This window comes from Schistocerca cancellata, chromosome 10 (genome assembly GCF_023864275.1).
Source record: "Schistocerca cancellata isolate TAMUIC-IGC-003103 chromosome 10, iqSchCanc2.1, whole genome shotgun sequence".
NCBI lineage: Eukaryota > Metazoa > Arthropoda > Insecta > Orthoptera > Acrididae > Schistocerca > Schistocerca cancellata.
In genome coordinates, this window is record NC_064635.1 from 122,128,698 (window position 1) to 122,154,457 (window position 25,760).

A 25,760-nucleotide genomic window follows, 5' to 3' on the forward strand; every position below is an offset into this window, starting at 1 on the left:
ATTCTGCTCTTACGAGAACGAAATTTTCACTCTGCAGCAGAGTGTGCGCTGATATGAAACTTCCTGGCACATTAAAACTGTGTGCCGGACCAAGACTCGAACTCGGGACCTTTTGCCTTTTGCAGGCAAGTGCTCTACCAACAGAGCTACCCAAGCACAACTCATGACCCGTCCTCACAGCTTTACTTCTGCCAGCACCTAGTCTCGTACCTTCCAAACATCACAGAAGTTCTCCTGAGGAGTGTTGCCATGACTGCATTAGTGCATTCACACCAAATTCGTTACCCTGCAAGCATTGAGAGCATGGTAGGAGTGGACAGGTGAAGGAAGCTGCAGTTCCAGCTATGGCCTGTTCCATAATTATCCATGGCTCTGGAGACAACTCGGGATTCTCAACCAACACCAGCAGCATCACCACCAGCAACAGAGGCATCTCAGCAGCATCATCAGCCATGTTCTTTGTCGTCCACACGGCTACAACATCATAAGAGTCTAAGGTGACAAAATATAAGCAACCTGCTAGTGGCATTATCCAGTACATTTATTTCACAAAGTATGACTAACATGAATAATAACCTGCAATAGGTAAAACTTGTAGGGCACCAGTGTTGTCATTGTCCTTAGACATTATTACCTAGTAGGGTTCCTTTCTTTTCCATGCAGTCACCAAGGGTCATAAAAACATGAAAATTCGTTAACTATTTACTGCCAGATTCGTTTGTTTCCTAATGACCAGTTTTAGTCTAAATTTTTGTGCCTCAGTAATTGTTCTTTCTTGTAAGCATTACAAAGAGTTAACTAATTTGCAGTTTTGAGTATTGACTTTGTTCACTTAAAGTAACATAAAATGTCACTGGAAAAACGAATAATTAAGGTACAATACAAATTAAGAGTTCACAATTTCATTTGTTCTGTATTTAGCTAAAGCAAAAGACTTCTGCTGACTTGGTATGTATTTTATTGTTGTTATATTAAAATCAAAAGCAATTACTCATTTGATTAAGTAAATTCAATTCAGTCTTTCAATAATCAAAAGTAAGCTGCTTGCCTTTTCCTAAATTTTGCATTATTTTATGCTGAAATGATTAAAAGTCATTTTTTACGTAACAAAGTTTAAGTTAAAGCAATTCATTTATTTAAGCCATAACTTCATTTAACTTTACCTTCAAAATTTAGTATTTCAGAATAAGTAACTGCAAACTCAGTGCTTTCTGATTCATTTACTTTCTCATGGACTGCTGAGAAGTGAAAAAGTGTGAAAATCTCCTGTTGCCAAGCCAGTGATTACTTGCTTAAATTTCTTTGCCTTAACTTTCCTAAGGTTCTTGCGATTGATTGCCCTAGAGGGCTGGTGACCATTTAATTAGCCTCTTTTAGGTAATCAGTGGCAATGGCGTAGCCGCAAAGGATACACCGGTTCCAGTGAGATCACCGAAGTTAAGTGTTGTCGGGCGTGGTCGGCACTTGGATGCACTGTTGCCATTTTTGGGGTGTCCTCAGCCTCGTGATGCCAGTTAAGGAGATACTCGACCGAATAGTAGCAGCTTCGGTCAAGAATACCATCATAACGATTGGGAGAGCGGTGTGCTGATCCCAGCCCCTCTTATCCACATCCTCCACTGCGGATGGCATGGCGGTCGGATGGTCCCAGTAGGTTCTTCTACACAAATAATCACAAAAATATGATAATTTTGAATAAAATTGAATGGAATTACATTTACATCATTATTTAACTGAGTTATTATTTTAAAATCTCTAAAAGGATCATAAGCTTTTAAGAATTTATTTGATAGTTCAACATCCCATAATTCTCAAGGAAGAACTTTTTCCATTTATAACATTGATATTTTGTACTTTAATACGATCAAATAAAAAAGAATCAAGCAATTGGTTATTTTTTCGTTTACTTCGAGAAACAACAGAAGTAAGGCATATCAAATTCTGTAGAATTATAATAATTAGTAGTATCTAATTCAAAATTTGTTTTCCATGTAAACCAGCAAATTCAACTGTTTGAAGTTTGAATAAAGAAATTAGAAGTTTTGGATTATTCAGTCTTTCTTGTTCTATTTCAAGTGAATATTCTAGATCATATTTAACAACAGTAATTGCCACGCTTTATACAACAAATCTACCTTCTTTTGGAAGTGTAGAACTATCGTTGTCAGTAGTCCAACGAAGAATAGAACCTTCCTGATCGTTTCTCGAACTCCAAGTAATAATTACAGTTAAATCACCTTCAAATATAGTTTCTCTATAATCCTTAAAAACTTCACCAGATAACTCTAATGGATACAGACCCTGATTTTGTTAATTTTTCAGTTTTCCATTCTTAAGAATATGTCCTTTCGTATTTAATTCATTAAAAAGTGAAGAAGTTGTTCAAATGAGTTATAGAAGAAATAAATGGTTGTTCCATTCTAGATAAAATATTATTCCCTTTTTCAATTGTAATAAAATCAATCAATTTTAACATATAATTATTAATTAATTTAAAATTTCATTTACCCTCATATTCAGAAAAGTCAGTTCTTTCTCTATTAATATCATCAAAAGTCATATAAAGATGTGAAAGATTTGAATGACTCCAACCATCACCAATATTAATATTAATTTCAGTTATGTCATTAGGAAGATTTAAATTATTTTTTGTTTTCTCATTGACAGGAAATGAATAAAAATTGGTAACTTTCGATTTGGTTCATGAATTTATTAAGGATAAAATTTAATAATTCATTTCTAAAGCAGCTGTTACATAAGAACCTTTAAAGTCATTTAAATTATCGTTTTCATGAGTTATAGTAATTTCTAAATTCTGAATAGTATCGAAATTGGAGTTTTTATAGCATGATTTGGTCATAAATTGTTGTAACACCAAATTGAGAATTAGGTTTAAATGAGGAATGATCAAAATGAGCAGTATGTCTTCCATAAGCCAAATTAAAACATACTTGAATTACATAAAAAGTAATGATTTTAGGAACATCTTTAGCAACAGCGTTTTATTAAGTTCAGTAATTTGATTACTAAATCCTAAAACTTGGCCAACACGATCCGAGTACAATTTTTTATCACTTTTGATAAAATTCTATTTAAAATCTTACCTGATTTAACATGAATATTTGAACTTCTCGAATAAATAAGTTTTTTTAAATTTCACAAACTACACTGACCAACAGGAATTTCTATTGTTTTACCATCAAAGTAAAGTTTATTATTAAACGATGTAATACTTGGAGTTAAAAACGGTCAATGAAAACCAACTAGTGAAACGTTTTTATAAGTTTCTCTTATTGGAACAGTTAGATGTTCTTTCAGAACAGAAGTGTTATCAGCCAACTGAAACAGTGTGCTCATTTATGTTAGAAAAAATTATATAAATAATGGATTAGGAACTAAAAATAAGAATTCCAGAGAAGAAATTAAAAATAAACATGAAAAACTTTTCTCAAATTCAATTTGTTGTGCAGTTACAGAACCAAAGTAGTTGTGGGAAATAACATTAATGATTGGTAACTACATTTGAGCATCTGGATGGTTAAACTGGAAAAAATAATCATTTGTATATTTATTCTAAAAGTTTAGATGAAACAAAATAACAAGAATTTACAAGATGATATGAAAAAATTGTGGATAAAATTAATGGAAAAATCGTTACTTCCATTGAAAATAATGATGAAATTACACCACTAGATGAAAGTCAAAATAATTCAGTTTTCATTTCTGATGATGTCATTGTTGAAAATCGCAATATAATTAGAGAATGTTTTACTAGAAGAAGACATAAAGGAATAGAATTTTTATGTAATCTAACATATAATGAAAAATGAAAACAATTTGTTGTAGATAACTGTAAATTTTTAAATATTTTTAGACAAGATAATAGATATTTAACACGTATGTCACACATCACACTTCATTTGTTGGTGTTGATGTTAAGTTTAATGAATGTAAGGAAATGTGTAGTAATTGTTAGAATAAAGATAAATTTGCTTTTATTACAATAGATATGACAAGAAATACTAATGAAGGTAAATATAAAAGAAAGTATAAGAATTTTTCAAACATTGAACATAAGCACTGAACATTATCATTGAATGTACACATTAAACATAAATGTCGAACACAACCGATGAACATAAAGAATTGAACGTAAATGATAACATAAGTGTTAAATGTAAAATAAAAATAATTACTGTATTACATAAGAGCTGGAAATTATTAAAAAACCTACCAAAATAAGAAGGTAAAAGAACAATTAAAAGATGAGTTTAAGAAATGAAAGAAAAACAAGAACAAAATACGAAAAATTTAAAAGAGCACATTAAACAGTTATCTATATAACAGCAATCATTAACCAAGGAACTGAAGGATTAGGAGAAAATATTTAAAATCTATTGAAGAAAACAGAGAAGTTAAGAAACAAATGGTTCCTTATAACCCACATTATTTTGGGAATTTAATGATATTCCAACAATTAGAAATATGAAAGTTCACAGTTCGATACTACTTTAAGTGAATCATTAATAAATACTTTGTTACAGAATTATGAAAAAGAAATAATAAACAAAGATGTTCAAAAGAAATAAAAGTGAAAGACTTTTAGAATTTGTTAATCATAGAGAAGATAACGTTTTTGGATTTAGATCCACTGGAAAATTTAAATTTATTGCAAAATTATTAGTAGAACTCTATGTTGAGAAATTAAAAATGGATGAAAAAGGATATGAAGGAACAGTTGGATCGCTGAAACTTTTAACTAGAAAACTAATAATTATTGATGATTGAGGAACAGAATTTGATTCTCTTGATTTACAAAACTATGCAAGAATTTTATTCGATTCTGATGCTGTATATATGAAAAAATCCGAAAAAATAGATCAAGTAAAGGATAAGATATAATGATTTTGTAAGTGCAATTGTTCAATTACATTCCCATAGTTATTCATAAAGAAATCTTGGTGATTCGTTTGCAATTGTTGGTGAATATTTAGTAAAAAAATCTTCAGAAAAAAACAGTTGCATACATTTAGATGAATGATGTTGCAACTTTAATTGATAGATTAATAGTCATTCAAATTGAAGAATAAGCTGGAGATACAAATTATCATAATGAGATGTTGGTATAAGACAAATGTTAACAAAAAATTTTAATGATATCATAATCGATAGTACAATACTAATTCCATGTTTTATTAGATATGGAATAATTGCCACATACAATTTGGAAAAGTGAAGAACATAGTAAGTGATTAGTGAGGAATTTGATTACTAAATTGGCGTTTGAGATACATCTTCTGAGCTATCGATTTGGTGAACCAGGAATCACATTAGTAGAAACATAAGCTAGAGGAGATCAATGAATGTATCCATTACATGAAGCATGTAATGAATATGAAATTTCTTATATAGATAATATGGAAACCTTAAGTCAGCTGTTAAAGAAACAGTGCATACTAGTAATGCTTCTTTAGGAGAAATAATTGGTAAAACTGCAGTTACAGGAACTACATATAAAAAACGATAATAAGGAATGGGTTTACAAGTTGAAAAAAATTGATGGGTTTATTAAAATTTATTATTATTTTTTAATCTATATAAATGAACAACTTTTCAAATGATTATACTTTATAATCTAGTGGCAAAACTAAACCAAAGTCAATTAAACTTAAACTCAATAATGAACAATTAAAGATTATTGAACCATTTTTAACTGATGTTTTAAAAAGAAAGATAGAGGAAAATAACTGGTGGAAATTTACTTGTTTAGTTAACAAATCGTGTTGCAAAGGAGATTGTTAAATATTTAATGAACAAAAAAAGAAACAAAACAAGAAGATGGGTTTTATGATTATTAGCTACATTATTTCTTTTTGCAACAACAGAGTCACTTGGTGAAACTGCAACATTTGCAGATGCAGTTATGAAAAGGTGATAAGGAATTAGAAGAACATGAACGACATAAATCGGAAATGGAAAAGAAACGAAAAGGACTAAAAAATTTTCAAACAAATAATCGAAATATTTAACAATCCATTATCTAGTTTGGACATAGAAGAATTACGTAAACCAGCAAGAATAAATCATTTTCGTGGCGTTTCCATGATTGATGTATTACCTAATGAACCAAAGAAATTCAGTATGTGGAATGATAAATTTAGATACTTCAGATCATGTTGGAACTCACTGGATTCATTATTATAAAAATAAAGATAAAAAATTTGTTTCTCATTCATCTATAGCAAATATTCCAAAACAATTAATGAACTATTTGGGAAAAATAATCTTTACTACAATATGGACAGAATACAAAATTCCTATGCAGTAATTTGTGGTCATTTGTGTTTGTTTTGTAACTGTTACAAATGAATTTTTAGTTTTATAATATTTTAAATTTACTAAATGGAAATTTTTGAAAATAAATTCAATAACAATTTAGGAAAAATAAAAGGTTTTAAACAATTAGATCAAAAAATTAATATGTTTTTTTAAAAATCAAACATATTCAATCATCAAGAGACTGAAAAAAATAATTTAAATAACAATTTCTCAAAGATTTACATTACATTTTTAAAGTCTCAGAAAATTACACTCACTTTAAAAATAAAATAATTGTTATCATCAACAATCCACTTGTTGATTTGAATACATTTAGTAAAAGATATTTGGAAACATGACTTTTAGAACCAAAACAACAATATGTAAATGTGTTAACAATGTTTCAAAATAATTATTCCAAGAATGATACTCAGAAAGGTTTGTCAAATCTTGTTATAACACTTGAACTTACAAGTATGTTAAAATTGTTGAATAGTTATATTAATAAACAAAAACTCAGTAATTATTCACAAAAAGGAAGTTTTAATTCCATACTCAAATGAATTTAAAAAACTTTAATTAAACAGTATAGGAGAAGCAAATTATTAAATATACTTTTATGACTGGAGGTGTTCAAAAACCACACAATTTCAATTAATATAATTTTACTCTAAAAATCTTATTGTTGTTGGTGGAAACATAAAAAGAGATTCAACATTTGATGATTTTTATATTCAGATGAAAGCTGAACACCATTTTTACAAAATAAAACCGTCAGTTTTCGGAATCAAAGTATTGACAAATTCAAAATTTCTGTTACATTACAGGATTCTGTTAAAACGATTCCAGTTGATGTAAAGATAATTGCATTTGATGAAATAATTTATTTATTTTCATGTTTATATATGAACAATGGTAATCATATTTACTGACTGAAGTGCAAACATTTTTCTCAACCACTTCATACTCAGATTAATAACTAAAAAAGGAATACAAAGAGTTGAGGGCATTTGTTCAATTAGAAAAACCAAGAAAACTATTTAAATTAAAAAAATTGTATTGAAGGTGTGAATATTCGTGAACAAGTTATTAATTATTCCATAATCCAAAGGTACAAAATTTAAAAAAAACGGAATTTTTTTTTTGAATTGATGATTTATGTGATTTATTCGAAATGGATTCAATTAATCTGAAAACAATTTTGAAAATAAATCAATGGTATTAATATTTCTTAACAATTATAGATATTTTTTCAATTTAATACAAAGTGGCAATTCCAGTTAAAACAGATAAAAATACAGTTGACTCTTTCCAAAAAAATATTCCAGCAAAGATACCAAAAAGTTGCAAACAGACAATGTTAAGGAATTTTATGACAAACAATTTCAAGAATTACTTAAATAATTAAACATTAATAATTATTCAACTTTTAGTGAATTAAAAGCAACTGTTGTGGAATGATTTAGTAGAAAATGGATGGAAAAAAGTTGCAATTCATGGAAATTATAAATGAGTTGTCTTAGTCTCTAAATTAATTGATGAATATAATAAATATATTAATGAATATAATAAATGAATATAATAAATATATAAATGTAACCCAAAGAAGTACATAAAAAACTGTAAACATATTGAAAACTGTTTATGTAACAATTGAACCTAAATATAAAATTGGCCATAAATTAGAATACATAAAGTGAAAGGAATATTTGAAGAAGGATATACAACCAATCTGTCAACAGAAAAATTTGAAAATTTCCAATCCAATCCAATCACATATAAACTGTACATGGCAAACAAATAAAAGGAAATTTTTATGAACAGCAACACTGAAAACTAATTTTCAAGATGTTTACTTTGTTTAAATAAGAAGGGTAATAAGGCTTGTTTTAAATGGTTACGTATTATTAATTCACACAAGGGTTTGGAAAATAAAAGTATCATACATTATCTAAATGTATATGAAAAGAATTATACACAAATGTAGATTGTTAATAAAAATTTAAAATTATTGGGTACTGAACATAACTTTAATTAAAGAAAAGAGAAGAGATTATTTTGAAATTTCAAATAGAGGTTACTGAACGATTTAATGTCAAAATTATTTGACGACGTTAAATCTGAGTTGGATGAACATATGGTTTTAATAAATCTTGTTAATTGTGTACATATAAAATTCGTATTATCATTATTTTCAATCGGATTGCAAATAAAGTACTTGGAAAATTAGTTTTATATACTAAGAAACGTTTACTAGTTTATTTATACCTTCATACAACTGTTCTGGTGAATATTAAACCAAAGTATTTAAATAATTACGGTTGCAACCAATTCTTAAATTTTCATTAATTCATTATTATAAATTTACTGAATTCGGTAAATTATTAACTCTTAAAAATTCTTCACAATATTTATGTCTATGTATGATAATATCTATTTACTTTTACACATTTTTTAATAACATAATATTCATAATAAAAATGCTGTAATCTCAAAATAACAAAAGTTGATCTTACATTTTAATCACTTATTTGAGGGACAACTTGTGGTAATTAGGTATTTATTTTTTCATTTCTTTCACGATAAATTTCTATAGCTTTATCAAAGTGTTCATGTGATTTTTGTATAGAATTATTTTTCATATTAGATAGTACTTTTAAATGATTTATTTGCACTTTATAAAGTCATTTTTCATTATTCTTTATCTTATATTCACCATATTTTCTATTGGATGGTCGACTTCTTCGTAAACCCAATTGATTTCATAATTAAAGAATATAATCCAGGTTCATTAATAAAGACAGTTTTCTCGATAGAACAGGAAAGAATTTTCAAATTTAAATTTTTAATTTTAATATGGCCCATTTCTCTAATATTATCTATTATTGCCTAACTTGTGTTTGTGAACTCTAGAAGATGAACAACATGTTTTGCTTTAAACTGAAGTTTATCATTTTTAGCAGTGGTTATTGAAGCAAGTTCATTATAAAATAATATAATTACATTTAGTTCCACAAACCACTGTATGGTAATAAAATACTTCCAATAAGTTTTTTCCTCATATATAGAAAGCAAAAATTAAATGATTTGTCCAGTTTGCAATCAAAAGTAGAAACTGATATAGAAATACAAGTTCTGAAGAAAATCGCATTGTAAAACAAATGAACAATGAGAACTACTTAATAATTGGCATATTAAAACATTTATTTGTGAAATTATGGAAAGGAAATTGAAAATTCTTCAAAATATATTCGTAACTATGGTCACTCGTAAGATGTGATATTAGATTCAAAATATCAAAAAGATAAAAGAAGCTGTTATTATCAATATGCTGAATTTTTTTGCTGGAAATTTGATTGTTAATTTTATTTGATAATATATGAAACGTTAACATATCATACAAAAATTATAAACAATTTTTTTCGTTTTAATTTTATCTTCTCTGTAACTATTTCATTAATGTAAGAAATCATTTTATCATCTTTTATTTTAATAGAATTTAATTTATTATTACCATAAGATAATGTATTAATTAAATAAAGTAGTACAACTTGTTTATTATCATCAGAACTGAAGACAATTTTAAGAAAAATTCAACTGCATATAATTGATGCTTAAATGATCTAATGAAATTCATTTTTTATATTAGTTTATTTTGCCAATTAAACATTTTTATAATCTTCAAAAGTAATTCATTTTTCACAATTGATTTCTTAACTCCTTTAGATTTTTCCCTTGTTTTTCTAACTATACAGGTATAAAATACCAATATATTTTGGACGATTGAACATTATATGAGATGATTCTAAATTTTCTGAAAACATATTAGTATGTTCATAATTTGCCTTTGAAATAGAATTTGTGTCATTTCTTGGGTCTGTCATTATTTTAATATTTTGTCCATTTCCAATATTTTCCATTGTTTTTTCAAACCCTGAACTATTCATTAACTTGTAGAAATTGGTTGAAATGGCTCTAAGTACCATGGCACTGAACATATGAGGTCATCAGTTCCCTAGATTTAGAAATACTTAAACCTAAATAACCTAAGGACATCACACACATCCATGCCAGAGGCAGGATTCGAACCCGCTCGTGCACAGTGGTCGGCTTGAAGAAATCATTTTAAAAATCATTCGATGCCTTTTCCTCATTTTTGTCTTGAAATCAATATATGTATCTTCAACCAAGCTGATTGTTATAATGATAAGATTCAATGATTTTTCTGTAATTTTAATCCTACATTTCAACTTTGTATAAGATATCCATAATTTAAAACGCATTTTTCTTTATCATTTCAAGTTGTTAACAATTTATTGACTCTTTCATGTGCTGATGGTAAATCATGTAATTTTCTTTAATATTCCAAATCAGCTTCTAATATAAAACCATATTTACAACCATCTGACATTTTAAAAATTTTTTCAATATATAAAGTTTATATTGTATCAACCTGAAATTTTTAAATAGTAAACTGTGACACATTTCCCCACCATTTACATATCTGCAAATGAATATTCAATATAATTTGATTGTGTTTGGTCAAAATTTCATATATTTATTTATTATTTATATATTTATTTATTATTTGATTTGCTTATCTCTCAATATTTTGAGAAAACCCACGTCAAATTCATTTTTTAAGAAATAAACTCATATTGTAATCATGAAATAAATCCAATTCAATTTTTGTCGTTTTTAACAATGTATTCCAAGATAATCCTGGAACTGTAAAATACCAAGTTTGATCAAGTTTATATAAGATTTAATACATACATCTCAAATATTTTCGAAAATATCTGCTAAATTTATTTATTATAAAATTCGTATATTCATCTAAGCTTTTAATATTAAATATTTTCCAAACTGTTGTTGCTCTTTTGTAATCCTCATTAGAAATATAATCTTTATAAGTTTTGAATACAAACATCCTTTTGTACGTAATTTAGTTTCTTGTAACTTTTCTTCAGTTCCATATAATTGTAAGGGTAAACTACTTCATTATTAAATCTAATTTTTCACCTTTAAAATATTTTGCTGTTTCTGTAAATTACTCTTTTGTAAGATTAAAAGAAATACCTAAAGTCAAAAATTTCAATCTATCGAAAAATTTTAAAGTTCATCCATCTCCAGCATGTTTGCTAATACAAATAAATTTTTCTTCAGTATTTGGAATTGCATCAATATTTTTATGATCAACTGCTAATTCTTTAATAAACAAATGCAGATCTCAATATCATAAAATATGAATCTGAACTGGAATAACCTTTAGTATTTTGGTACTTATTATTACAATCTTTATGTGCAGCTCCTCAAAATTTTCCTGTTAAATTGCAATGAATAATAACTTTCTTTTTGCCAAAAGTAAACACTTTTTCACAAATATGACAAGTTTCTAAATTTTTATAATTGTTTTCATATTATTTAGTCATTTTCATTGAATATTTCGTTCATATATTCTAGGAATTTCTTTAGATTTGCCTTTTAGCATTTCAATGAGTATTTTTGCTGCATGTTTACCAGTATATGTAACTAGACTTTTATAATTTCCTTTAGAATGTTTAACAGAATAACTGAATGAAATTGGTTTATGTTTTTGATATTTGTTAATATACATTTTTCAGGATTAGGTTGGCAAGTTTAAAAATCCTTTGATCAAAATCGAAATCTGCATAAATTACAAATGGTACACTTAATAAATTATAATTTTTGAGTTCAATTTTTGTGACCTTTTACAAGCATATCTATTTTTACTTCTTTATATTCTTTACAATCGTGTTCATAAATGTCTAATTTTCCTTGTAAGTGAAAATATCATAAATATTGATCGCAAAGATAAATTTAAGTCCACCTTTAGTTGCTTGTAACCCATTAATCCAGAAAGATTTTTTCTACCAATAATGTGAATTATTTTCATTAATTAAAAAAATATTACCATGTCTTTGTTGTATATTTTGTAATATGGTAAAGACGATATACAGTTTCTTTTTCTTCTTCATTGCATTCATGTGCATAAACTTTAAATGAAATATTTCTTTTCAAATTTTTGAATATCTCTTAACTGAACAGGAAAATTAATTTTCGCTTTTTCACAAATTTCATCCACCTTTTATATTTTTATAATTATTAACTCTTTCTGAATTTTTATCTTAAGGTTATAATGCAGATTTTATAGCCCACAGAAATCATTTTTGACCCGTGTTTCTTATGTTAACTACAGCTTTTTTCTTTAATTACTTTTGGCTAATCAATATAAGAAAAACCAATAATTGGATTGCATTTATTAAAATTTAACTCTAAACTATCTACATCAAATAAAGACCAACCACATTTCTTCCATTAGTTACCAGTTGTTAGTCGATTTTTGATAATAATCTTCTAAGTCAGTTGTTCTTAATAAAACCTGATTGGCTTTTTAAAATTAAATTTTTACATTTCTTCTTGTGTTTCAAAATTACAATAAAACTTCATATTAACTTTAATTGCTCTTCTTTGAATTAAAATTCTATAATTTGTTGTTAATTCTTCTTTAATTTCATAACAGAATTCTTATGCTTCAACAATATTATCATTATTATTAATTCAATAAGTTATTATTCTTGATTTAAAAGTAGAAACTTTTCTATAAATTCGTGTAGTTGATTTCAAAAGATCTTCATCATATAGGAAATTTAATTGGTAAATTTTTTTGATGTTTTCATTGTTCAGTTTCTTGATATTTATTTTAGCAGTTTTTGGAAATAATTACCATAACTTTTATTTTTAATATTTTTCTTATGATCATTACTATTAGGTTTGTACTCACTTAAAGATTATCTACTCAAATCGTTCTAGATAATAACATTCTCGTAAGATGAATTAATCGACTTTTCCACATTTAGAATAATTTATATTGTTTTCGTTTTACAGACTTGATAAGTTCCTTTAAAGATTTTTTATTCAATTCATTATCGTTATCATTGTTATTAGTATTGTCAACAGGATTTAAAATAAGATTTTAGTTACCTCTTCTTTATTTCTTTATTCATTTCTTTCCTATACAATAATCAAGAAATTCCAATAGATCTTCTCTAGTTACATTTGAATAACCATTTTTTATAATAATTTCCTAAATATTAACAATTCAATCCATACTTTCCTTTGCTATAATTCTGCAATTCTTCAATACTTAACATTTATAGATCCTTTTTATTTCTGTTGAATTCATACAGAATGAAATTTGATTCTTCACTTTATTAAAACATTTATGGCAAAAAAGTACCTTTCAGATTTTAGGTTTGACAGTTCTTATTTATAAAGTATAAAATTTAATAGATTTGAAAATTTCTAAACTAGAAAATGGTAATTTGGTTTTTTTTGACATAAACAAATGAGATTTTATATTCTTATGCACAAAGAAAAAATTTATTAGATTTGAAAATTTTTAAGTGAAAAAAATCTCAATTTGGTTTTTTCGATATAGGCAAATGAGATTTTTTTGTTGGGAAAAACAGCAAAATCAGTTTCTTTATTTGTAACTTGGATTTTTTACTCGAAAATGCTCTTTGAGTCAGGATAAATATGAAAATACTACTGTTACATGTGGTGACCATGACAGAACACGTACGTGCCATCTTCGGATAAAGTTGCTGATGCATGGCAGTACTAAGTGGTGGAAATGAGATACAAAATTTCTAAACTTGCTTTAATCAGTAAAACAGGCAACATGATGAACATAAATGAAACTGACAATCCGATTGTACTTAACAGCAGAACAAAGGGGAACACAGGCAGAGGAAAATGGAATTCATGGCATTGGCAGATGCTACAGAATTCGTAATAAAAATCAGAATCGTATCTATTCATGGTAGATACGAGGAAATCATTAAGAAAGAACCAGTGTCATGAGTCAAAACCAGTAATAGCTGTTAATATAAACGATTTATTGAGCATGTTGAGCAGTACAATTAATGCTCAGTCCTCATCAATTAATGCTAAAATGCTGAGTCAATAAAAGCTCAATCCAAATCAATTAATGTGCAATCCAAAGCAATCAAGACTGCTAACAATAATACTAGAGTTGTTAACACGGACGTAGATGAAATCAATAAAGAAATAATTGTAATTTCTATCGAAAATGGTAATCTTAAACAGGTCATGACAGAGGTACAGCCAAAAATAGGAATCATAAATAGTTGTCTTAAGATGGAAGTAGACAGAATCAGACAGAATCTGGAACAGACCGTTGACACCACTATTGAAAAGAAAGTAATTAAGAAGGTAGAATTAGCTCGAATAGACGATAGGGAAAAGGTTACTTTGGTATCAGACATAAGAAATGGAGTGAAGAAACAGCTGAATACACGTGATGAAAAAAAGAGGGATGTGGAAACATTAGCGATGACCACTTGCCAAGAAATTACAAAAGTAACCGAACTAGAAAAGTGATTATCCAAAAACCTGCACCTACATAATACTGAAATATTAGCGGAGGAGGAGCATTTCGATCCCCTCAAAAAGCAGGGTGGATTGCACATTACTGACTTGATTAAAAATTCGATGGATAAGAGGAAAATTAATGCTCTAATTGACATGCCAGTGGACAAGCCTAAGTGATGGGAGCTTAAACCTCGATGTTATGAACTTGGGATTTCAAGAATTTACGAATGTGTTTCCTGAAAAACATTGATCAGACCAGAAGCAAGAGAGTGAATGGCAGGATTTTATTGTGTCAAAATCCTATGACGCACATTCGCTTGTCTCGATGTAAGAATTTTGTGAAAATTGCATCCCCAAATTAGAATATTTGCGTAATCAAAAACTGAATTGGAGATTGTCTGGGAGTTGTGGAAGAAGGTTCTAGATGATTCCCAGAGGTACATAGGCAGTAGTTATAGAACAATTACTGCAATCCTAGAAAAAGTCGAAGATGAAGAAAATTGGCAGAATAACTGCGAAAATTTAAAGAGTCGTGGTAATAGCAACAATTACCACAACAGCGACAACCACAATAACAATAAGCATGGCAATAATGGTAACCATCACAATGGTAATAACAATACACATCACTGTAACAAAAACAGTCATAGTGAGAACAATAATAGTAGAAATGACAGAGGCCAGTATCAAGTGAATATGGTACGTGGTTCTCATGAGAATGTTATTAGGCAGGAGCAAAATCAGCAATTGTGACAGATGAATAGAAACAGGCCTGTCACATTTAATCAGGGATACCAATAGCCACGATGGTTTGTGGTCCACCGGACAATGGAAGACCTTGGCAGCCCAGAAGAAACTCTAGGCAGCGTCGCTACGATAGATCCGGATGGATAAATTGGCTATGGGAGAATGTGCAAGAAAACAGAGCAAGTAATGCGTCCGCAGTAACAATTGAAATCACAGTCAACAAAGTGATCACTGTTCGTATTAATGATGTAAATAGAGTACTGGTCAACAAGGAAGTGGTGGTCGCTATTAAAACAACCAATGATACTGCAGGCTACAGTATAGTGTGATCGCCGGCGGAATTAAAGAAGCCAATATCAGGGAAAATTTCCGCCATTGTCTAGGGAACACAGAATGCAAGGATGTGTGGCTAGGTCAGTTCTGTCGGATATATGATGAACTGAAGAAATACAGAGGATTGTAAGGGCGGTGTTCTAATGATGAGAGCAGACAAAATTTGACGCTTCTCAATCTGTTTGAAAATAGCGTTTATGAAGAAATGGAAAGCTCTCTACCAAAGAGGCAGGCTCCGCCAAATGCTGTAGTCATTGAAGTATCCAACCACAATCAGGGCTGTCCTAAAGAAAACTGAGGCGAAATTTCTGAAGAGGGACAAAACGAGTTTGACGATGATGACCAGGTACAACCAACTGAAATCCACATAGTTTACAAATGTGAGGTTGAAGCTGATGTCATATAGTCAGACAAGAGTGGTATGGGTTGCGTGAGCTCGGGAGAAGAATTGCAAGGAAAAACAGAGCACATTTCACCAAGCAATTAGGTAGATGGTAGCCATCTTTCCGAAGAAAATTTATCTGATTTGACAGTTAGCGAATAACTTGGTAATACAAGGTTTGTTAATCGAAGAAACTGATAAAATGGTTATATAATGGGGTAAAACGACTGCAGAACAGGCAGACAGAAATTAAGAAGATCAAAGAACAGACAATTAAAAACCACCAGATAAACCGCTATCGATGTCAGAGCTGGGCGGATTTTTCTGGAATGACCTTGATGTGAATGAGGACTTGTTATAGGATAACGAATCCGAAGGTGTACTGAAATTGCACTAATTTCAAGATGTAGAAGGACGAAAGAAGATAGAGTGTATTTGTAAAAGTATGTGTCGTCATCTAAACGAGGGCGAATGCTTCAATACAGTGAAGACCAAGTATAACAAAAAGAATGGAGATTGAGAAGAGTTGAGAAAGTATTACAGGATGTACAACAATATCCTGTACACACGCAAATATGAGAATGAAGACATTTGGTGGGTGTGTTGGCCCACCAAGTACATCAACGAAACAGTAGACTATTATCACTTAGCCTATGGTCATTGCAGACCAAAGAAATGTACAGAGAAAATGGCTGAAGTTGTGAATTTTAACATGTTAAAAAGAATAAGAGATATAATAAAGACTTGTGGTAAGTGTCAGAGGTTGAAACTGACCAACTGCACAAATATTGGTCCTATGTAGAGCATAAGACCTGATGATGTACTAGAGTTAGTGTGTATGGCCCCCTGTCAAAGACCTCTGGTAATTTCGCCTACATATTAATAGTGCTGGAAGCCTTTTCGAAGTTCATTCAGTTATATATGATAAGAAAAGCAACAGCTAAAGCGGTTAATAATAAACATGAAAACGATTACTTTGTGCATGTCAGCAAAACTAAAGAGATTTTGTACGATAATGGGACACAGTTTACTGGACTGGAGGGATGGAAAGCAATGGGGTTGAAGTGATACACATCTGGGCCTATTGTCCAGGCGGAAAACCGGTGGAACAATACATGCGTGAGCTGGTATGACTTTGCCTGTCACCACAATTACCAGTGTGGGGCAAATATATAAAAGATTCTGAAGAAATTATGACTGTTTTGATGCACGAATCTATGGTGGAAATCCTATTACACAATAAGTAAGAGTTTGGTGAAGAGAAAATTGATTTCCCTCTGTGAGTTAATTTTAACATTGAGGAGAAGAAAGAATGTTTACGAGAGGTAGCGAAAAAGAAAGCTGAGGTCATGACGCGAAATGTCCTCATTACAGCGAACGAGAAATCCAGTGAGACTGATAATGAGATTTCAAATTTTAAAGTCATATATAATGGACTATGTAAGATTGTCAGTATACCTCACACTAACGTTTACTGGTTAGCTTTTCCTAATTCTGGCAAGTTGTTAGGTGTACATTGTTCACTTGAAGTTGTATCAGTCAAGAACTGATTAATATTAGAAAGAATTTCCAGTAAAAAACTGAGTTATTTTTTTAATTTGAAAATTTATTGCAAATTTATTTCTTGGACCAGATTGTCATCAACGAATTTGCAGAAAGTGTGAAGAGGAATTTAGTTTACAAAGTAGATGTTCTAAAAGCATCTGAAATTAAAGTAAATGCGAGGTATGACCAATGTGTATAAATGTCTCTATGATATACATGTCATTTGTAGTTTTGTAAATAATACAAGGGATATTAAAAAGAATCATCCAATTTGGCACATTTATATTTCTGAAACTAAGACACACATACAATAAATTTTGTTTTATGATGAATGGTAAACTCAATTTTTTTTCATACTTATTCATAGGTGTTCAATATGGTACTCTTGAGATGCACGGCATATGCAAATGCAGTGTTCAAATTTTTCCCACACTGCAGCAAGAATGTCTTGAGTTACAGCTTCAACAGCTGCTGTTATGCGTTGACTCAGTTCGTTTATTGTTTTTGTCCTATAAACCACCACAAGAAATAATCACACATAGTCAGGTCTGGTGATCTTGGAGACCAGTAATGGAAGGCTCAACATTTGGTCCAGTGTGTACGACCCATCATTCAGTAATTCTTTTATTTAAAAATTCCATTCATTTAAAACCGAATTTTTTAGCGTTTCATGTGTAAACGTCGACGCTACACACGCCAGACGGAAATGGGGTCATGCTGACCTGTTGAGCTGCTTCGCGAACAGGTTTCTACGGATTTCTTGTGAAACTATGACGTAAGCATTCGATGTCTGTATCAGGCACTTAGGGACGGTCAGGCAATTTGTCTTTACAATAACAGCCTGTTTGTTGGAATTGTTCACGCCATTGTCCAATGCTCCAACCTGTAGTAGGATCCACACCACAGAGTGAAAGTCATGCTAAACAGTTATTAGCAGCCCACACTGCAGAAAATATAGAACACAAAACGCTTTCTGTTGTCCTGACATCAGTTTTACTAGAACTGAAGTGGGCACACACTGCTGCTACCTAGGGGGAGCCATGTAAAACTCGAGAGTTTTCCGAAAGATACAACAGTTACCGCATGTGACATCATCTCCAAAGCTGTTCTTGCACGATAATTCGGCCGGGGAGAGAGGAAACAATGTAACATCCCAGCAACATACTAGACCCTACAATTAGTCAGGATATTCCCCACTGGAATGCAAGGAAGCAGCAACGACTTTAATCGGGTATTGGTGGAAAAAAGATTACTGGAAGACCACCAATTTCAGAATTTTATTCCTGTCATGAAATTCCTACACCCCATTGTGTTTATAGGACGTTTTAGAGGGGTGCTGCCTATATTATGGACAGACTGCCAGTAAATACAATTCGTGGCAGCTTATATGCAAGACGAATCTGGATTGCGGGTCACAGCATGTGCTGAACAATGTTCTACATACGATCAGTTCGAGCAAGCATTCTTGGCCAAGTAGTGGTCACTGCACACACAAGCCTGGCCATTTAAATCCAGAAATGTACACTTGGATAATCCCATTGCATGCAAGGATGTGATCGGGATGCTAAAAGGCAGATTACCAGTGGACATACGTGAGATATTAATTCGCGTGCAAGAAGATACCATAACTGTCTGAAGTCAGTGTATTAGATTTAACCAATGACAACACGCAACAGACGAATGGAAACAGTGGCTCGCCAATAATGCATTCCTGCAGCGATAACAACAATGGTCAGACAGGCGCTGCTCACAACAATGCGACCCCTCCCACACAAGATGCACGGCAACACATAAACTGAAATAAGACGCATATCATCGATGGATTCCAGTGTAGAAACCGGAATAATGAGTTCCACCCTGGTTACCATAATGGTAAAGATGGATCACAAGCAGGGCAGTCATCATCGTGGGAGAACCATGGTAACCAGTGCAGACAAAAGTGTCCAGAGAATTATGATCAACTGAATGGCAGTCACACTAGGAATCAACCTGTTTCCAACCCAAGACCAACAACTGGATAGTCACAAACCCCACGAAATGAGACAATACAGATTGTGGAGTGCCTGGATGAGTGCTCTCCACACATAAACAATGCATCGAACTGAACTCGGTCTCAACGCACTACCTGATTGTGGCCCAGGGAGTTAATGGGACAAAAGTTCTCGTAAACTAATGAACATGCTTCGTTGTAATGATAATAAAGATATCCATGATGAACTGTGTATTGATCTGATATCATGTAGGGAAGTCTGGGCAGACCAGATACAAGTGGCAGCGAATGGTGTAATCAGACCTATTCCAGTCATCATAGTGACTGACACTGGGGGTAGTATGAGTGTGATGGCCACTCATTTCTTAAAATTTTTTTTTTGGAAAGAACTAAGGTTCCAGCGTTGTTGATACAGAATTGTGTTGCGTTGGGAGCTATTGATGCCTGGACGCAAAGAGTAGAGATGCAAGTACTGGTATTAATAGCATTTGAGAGTGGAGATGTTGAGTGCACATTCTTAGTGGTTAAGGATCTAACGGTACCTTGCTTAATGAGGATGGAATTCCTAAGATTGAGGAATGTGTGTGTGAGTCTCAAATATGGAACACACAAACTATTTGTTATCGAGAAGAAGATGAAATTAAAATTAATTCGTACCACAGAATGGCAGCGCATATTATGTCAGGACCTGTCAACCAAATTAGTTGGTGTAAATGTACTGGGGCCAATCAGTCATTTTACCAACATTTTCCAACATCGAAGCAGAACCAGTGTCAGTCAATGTCAATTATGATCTACCTGATGTACATAAAGTTCACACCAAGACTCAGGAATCTGAATGCCTTGATGTGCTGCAAAAGAATGAACTTATACACTTACAGTTGACGCATGTTTTCTCTAAGAATCCTGGTATTGTGAAAGGATACATCTATCACACAGATGTTGCTCTCTATAACACTTATTCTAATCAAACCTATGCCGTCCTCTGGGCCATGAGGGAGGTGGTGAAACGGGAATTACACAAGATGCTCGTGTGGATCATTAATGAGAACTCGTTCTCTCCATACTGTAGTCCACTGTTAGCCACAGGAGGTGGTGTGTGCTTTGTTCTAGATGCATGTTAACATAAGCAAAATCATTGTGCCCATACAAACTTATCGTGAAAGTCCTGAAATTTTACTGCAAATATTTTTGGGAATGAATCTCCTAGTAACACTAGATCTCTGATCCAACCCACCATCATAGTTAATCTTGGATGCGCTGATGTATCGCTGGAATATTATGTGTAGTTTTTCAGCCTCCCATAATACATGCATAGAGACTCTGAACATTTTGCATTAAGGTTCCAAACGCAAGAGCTTTCAAATGCCCCCACAAATAAAGGTACTGTGGCCGTTGTTCCAGAGAGCATGCAGCCAGGCAGTTGGTCCCTCTCTATGTATCCATGTGTCATTGAATCTGTTATATAGAAACAGATAGACATTAACACTAACAAGAGGAGATGCATGAAGTACACCAAAAGACACATCTTCTAACAAATCAAATAGAACATTCTCTAAGAAATTATGATTTCTTTGTCCATTGAACCTAGGTTGAAGAACGTGAGGTGTCACCAAACATTCACCAACAATGCCGTCAGCTATTCCATGCATCAAATAAGATCCTGCCATCTCTGCATTTGTGTACACTGCCATTGCACGAGCCAAGTCTGTGATTAACTCTATGTAGTAACCACTGTGCTTGCAATGATCAACTGATGGCTGGAACGGTTGATGTTACCTGTAAACAAGCAATGACATACATTGCATGGCGACTGGGATATGTAAAATAAAACAAAGGCAATGCCCAATGCAACTATACATCACAAAGAGAGCACATTCCCCACGATTATAATGTTATGTTCTTGTGTGCTTGCCATGATTAATGCGTTACAGAAAATAAGTTGTAACATGGAAACAACGTGTTTCCAGACCCATTTTCACAGAAAATAATTTCTCCATCTATGTGTGACAAATGTATACAGCAATTTGTGCCGTATATTTTTGTTACAACCTGTATACAAGCACGTACCGAATAGCTAAAATTCCACATAAAGGATGCTTCCTCTCAGAGTGTCAGAACTTGTGTCAAGCCAAAGGAATTAGCACTTGAGACCTAAGGAAATTTATAAAGTCAAATTTAGTTTTTGTAATTGTATATAGCTATATATGTGCTCGTTTTATTCTTGATGTATTTTTATCTTGTACTTTGTATATGTGAGAATTGTAAAATATTTAAAACGACTTAACATCTTATCAAATAATGCACGGATGAAAGAGCCTGTCGCTGAAAATAATGAATTCAAATGATGTTTGTGCAAGTAGGACAGTGCCCTCCACACACCAGTTAGTGCCTTCTGTACCACAAATTTTAGTAATGTGAGTTCAGGCTAACAGTTTCTATTTTGTCATTTGCTAATATGTTCTTTTTTTGTAAAGTAAAAAGTAATCTAGAATTTAGTCATTTATGAAGCGGATTCTCTCATTACATGTGTCCCTAGTGCGTGAAATATCACTGTAATTCCATGTATGAGGACGACTTTTGCACTTGGAGCATGTCTAACAACATTGATAACCAGCTATCATATAGATTTCTTATAGTAGCAAGTCCCTTTTACCTAACTTTGTATGACACACAATCACTAGAACCAGCTATATATAGCAGTTTTGAGATTCATGAACTGAATACTTCAGTGAAAATAGTTCTTAAGTTCCTAATTAGTAAACCAATTTTAAATTCTATGATTTCTGTGTTTACTATAATTTATAACTTGATACTTTTTCTCAAATGTGTGTGTGTATATGCTTTGAGCATATTTATGTATGTATACTTTGTCTATGCTCTGAACAACATTCGGAACTGGAGTTATTAGGTAGATGTTTAAAGTGTGTCATGTGAATTTTGTTTTTCTGGCTTTGATCATTTTGCTTTGATTTCTACCATGTTTGGGTTTTGGAGTCTTTATGTCCCAAACTTTTATCTATATTCTCTTTTTTTTGTTATACCTTGAGCCATTTGCAAGTGTCTGACTGACTGATTGATTCCAAACTTGGAAAATAGAACTAACTTTTACTTATGCTTTGTGTTTGAGAATCACTAATTACTTGTTTATTGACCATTTGTATTTGATTAGATAATACGAAAAAGAATCTTAAAAAGACAGTTGTTATGATCCTGGGACTGGGGTGCAAAATATTAGGCATAGTCCTTGTGCAAAAGTTATTCATACACAGTTGTGCGATGAATAATGATGCACAGACACGCTGAAATGTGAGGAAACTCTGAACACTTTGTCAAAGCTAAACTTTCTCATCTCCCTGTAAAGTCGATAAACATGAAATAGAAGAATGTATGTAATAATGGTCTTCATTCACTATGACCCATCCTCGATCAGGTATCACACCGATGTATTGTAAATCCCTTGGACACTGTAATCCTGTGATCCTGCAGGTAGTGCACTCTTCAGAAACAATATCACAGAATGAACATGCATGTGACAAATCTAATAGTATGAGAAGATAAGAAGTGTCGCCTGCCCATGCACATTAGCCAACACACACAGACTCAGCTATAAATCTTATTACTGACACGGCATGTGCGTTATTAACATTTAAAACTTTCTGCTATTGCAGCAAGAATTTACATGTATTCCACATGTGGACATTCCAGCAGTGTGTGTGTCATCATTTTAATATAGATGTGAATTTCAGTCATATTTCTACTCTCTCAAGCAGTATTGCTTGTCTAGGATTAAATGTTTTGACATTAGTGAATGTTGAGTCAGCAGATAAGCTTTAATGTTTCAACTTACAGACAATGTATATATAAAGCGAGTCTCCGGTGAAGCAGATTATGACCCAAGTTTTGCATGAAACCAGACTGGGTGTCAGTACATCAATACATAGTATAGCCTTTGCACCAACATGTGAAGAAGTCTTTATTAACCACTGATGCTGTGATTTTACTTTGTTTCATGAACCCTGTGGAGTACTGAGCAAACAGTTGGTAACACTCCAGAGCTGTCCAGTGCACATCTGTGCTCTCGAGGCCGATAGTTCTTGCAAGCAGCCATTGCACTGATTGTGTCAGAGGGGAGGGGGGCTACTTGCAGTCATCAACCCAAGGGGCTGGCCTGCTCTCTTCCCCTCTCCCACCAAGTGCTCGTGCAGGATGAAACTTTCAGCGATGAGTCTACATTGAGTTTATATCATTTAAACAATTTTATAAACCATCTGGCAGATGACCACAAGTCTACCTTGTTATTGTATACATTTGTCTTCCCAGAAGATTCCGATGTTACTCAACATAATATGACCTCAAGTCTAGTTCGCTTTATGTAAATTCCTTAAAATTTGAATACTTGCATCAACAACCATCACCAAAAGACCTCGAGACTACTTTGCTTTGTATAAATTCATTAACTTCGAACTTTTGCACATCAACAATCGTCACAAGCCTACAAGTGTACTTTGTGTTCATAAATTCATTTATTGTCAAACTAAGTTAATGAACATTTTGTTGCTACCTCTTGTGACCCTACAGGACCTACACACATCTGAATTACACTAGATGTGAGATTTCACAACCGTTTTTTCATCTGTTTCTCCTCTTCAGCACCTTACAGTACAATCAAATCATTACCAGTATACACTACTGTACACTCACAGTGTATTTTCAAGTGGTACTTACACAACCTCTGAGCAAATGTGAATGCTTCTCTAATCTGTGGCTCATTGTGAAGAACTGTGGTAACACGTAAGTATTGAATGTTCCCTTGTTTGGAGAACTAGGTGTACTCTCAAGTTTCTACAGTACAAAAATTACATTTGATAAATGTTGGAAATGTATGTCTTTTCATCAGTGTGCAATCCCAAGTGTTCCTTCAACTTGATCACACTTCTGATCTCTTATCCTTTTCCGCCCGAGGCCACACGATCGTGCTGATTCGGTTTTTAATTTTGTATGCCGACCTGTTGCTTCTGCTTTGCTTGCAACCAGCCTGAAACGATCGTCCAACTTGCGTGCTTCACGTTTCACTTGTTTTTGTTCAGATTCCACGCCAACAAAGTGCAGCAGCAACGGCGAAAGTGAGTGTTAACAGAAGCGTCACGTGTTCTTCAGGTTAGTAGCTGACTTCTTTGTGTTATTTAAAGTCTTTTGACGTTTATCCGTTTGTGTTTGTTTGATATTGTATATACAACAGACTGGCAATGAATAACGTCAGTAATCTCATACTTCTTAACAGTAAATTGGGCAGGTTGTTACGTCACTGTTTAGTTGGTTTTACTTCTGATTTCCATACAACATTAGGCATAATATTTATTACTTACCATACATCTTGGATTTTTTCTTCTTTGTTACAGAATCATTCACCCATTCAGAGCCACACTCGGTATTTGGATACAACAGCTAGAGAAATTAAGCTGTTTTTTGGAATTAACTATGGAGTGCATAAGGTATCCTAGGTTACCTATGTATTGGCAGAAATGCATTTCTCTGAGCACAGTTAGTGACAGTATGTCTTGAGACCGTTTTATTGCCCTGCAATACAACATACATTTTGTAGATGCTGTAGACGTATATACTGTGGAAGATCCAACCACTCATTGATGCTGAGAGAGAGAGAGAGAGAGAGAGAGAGAGAGAGAGAGAGAGAGAGAGAGAGAGAGAGAGAGAGAGAGGAGGGGGGCGGGGGGGGGGGGGGGGAAGGGAGGGAGGGAGAGAGAGAGAGAAAGAGATGCCATACTTCATCCTGTACATTCAATTGTTACAGCATCGATGAACAAATGGTATCCTTCACAGGGCGTTGTAAATTAAAACAATATGTCAAAGGCAAACCTAGACCTTTAGGGCATAAGAAATTTAGTTTGGCTTCAGCTTCAGGTATAGATTTAGATTTTGAGATATATCAGGGTGCCAGCACGAATTTTGGTGAGAAATCATTAGGCTTAGGACTACCAAAGATTTTGCAACTTTCCCAAACTCTAC

The 25,760-nt window shown here is 32.1% G+C and overlaps 1 protein-coding gene across 1 annotated transcript in view; it reads right to left on the bottom strand.

Moving 5' to 3' along the window:
* Positions 1-582: 582 nt before the first annotated feature.
* Positions 583-25,760, bottom strand: part of LOC126106474 (zinc finger protein 501-like) — a 170,987-nt gene continuing 145,809 nt past the window's right edge. The window contains exon 9 of the mRNA XM_049912774.1: positions 583-1,660. Coding sequence (XP_049768731.1) covers positions 1,438-1,660 — 223 coding nt within the window. The 3' untranslated portion in view covers positions 583-1,437. The remainder of the gene's footprint in view (positions 1,661-25,760) is intronic.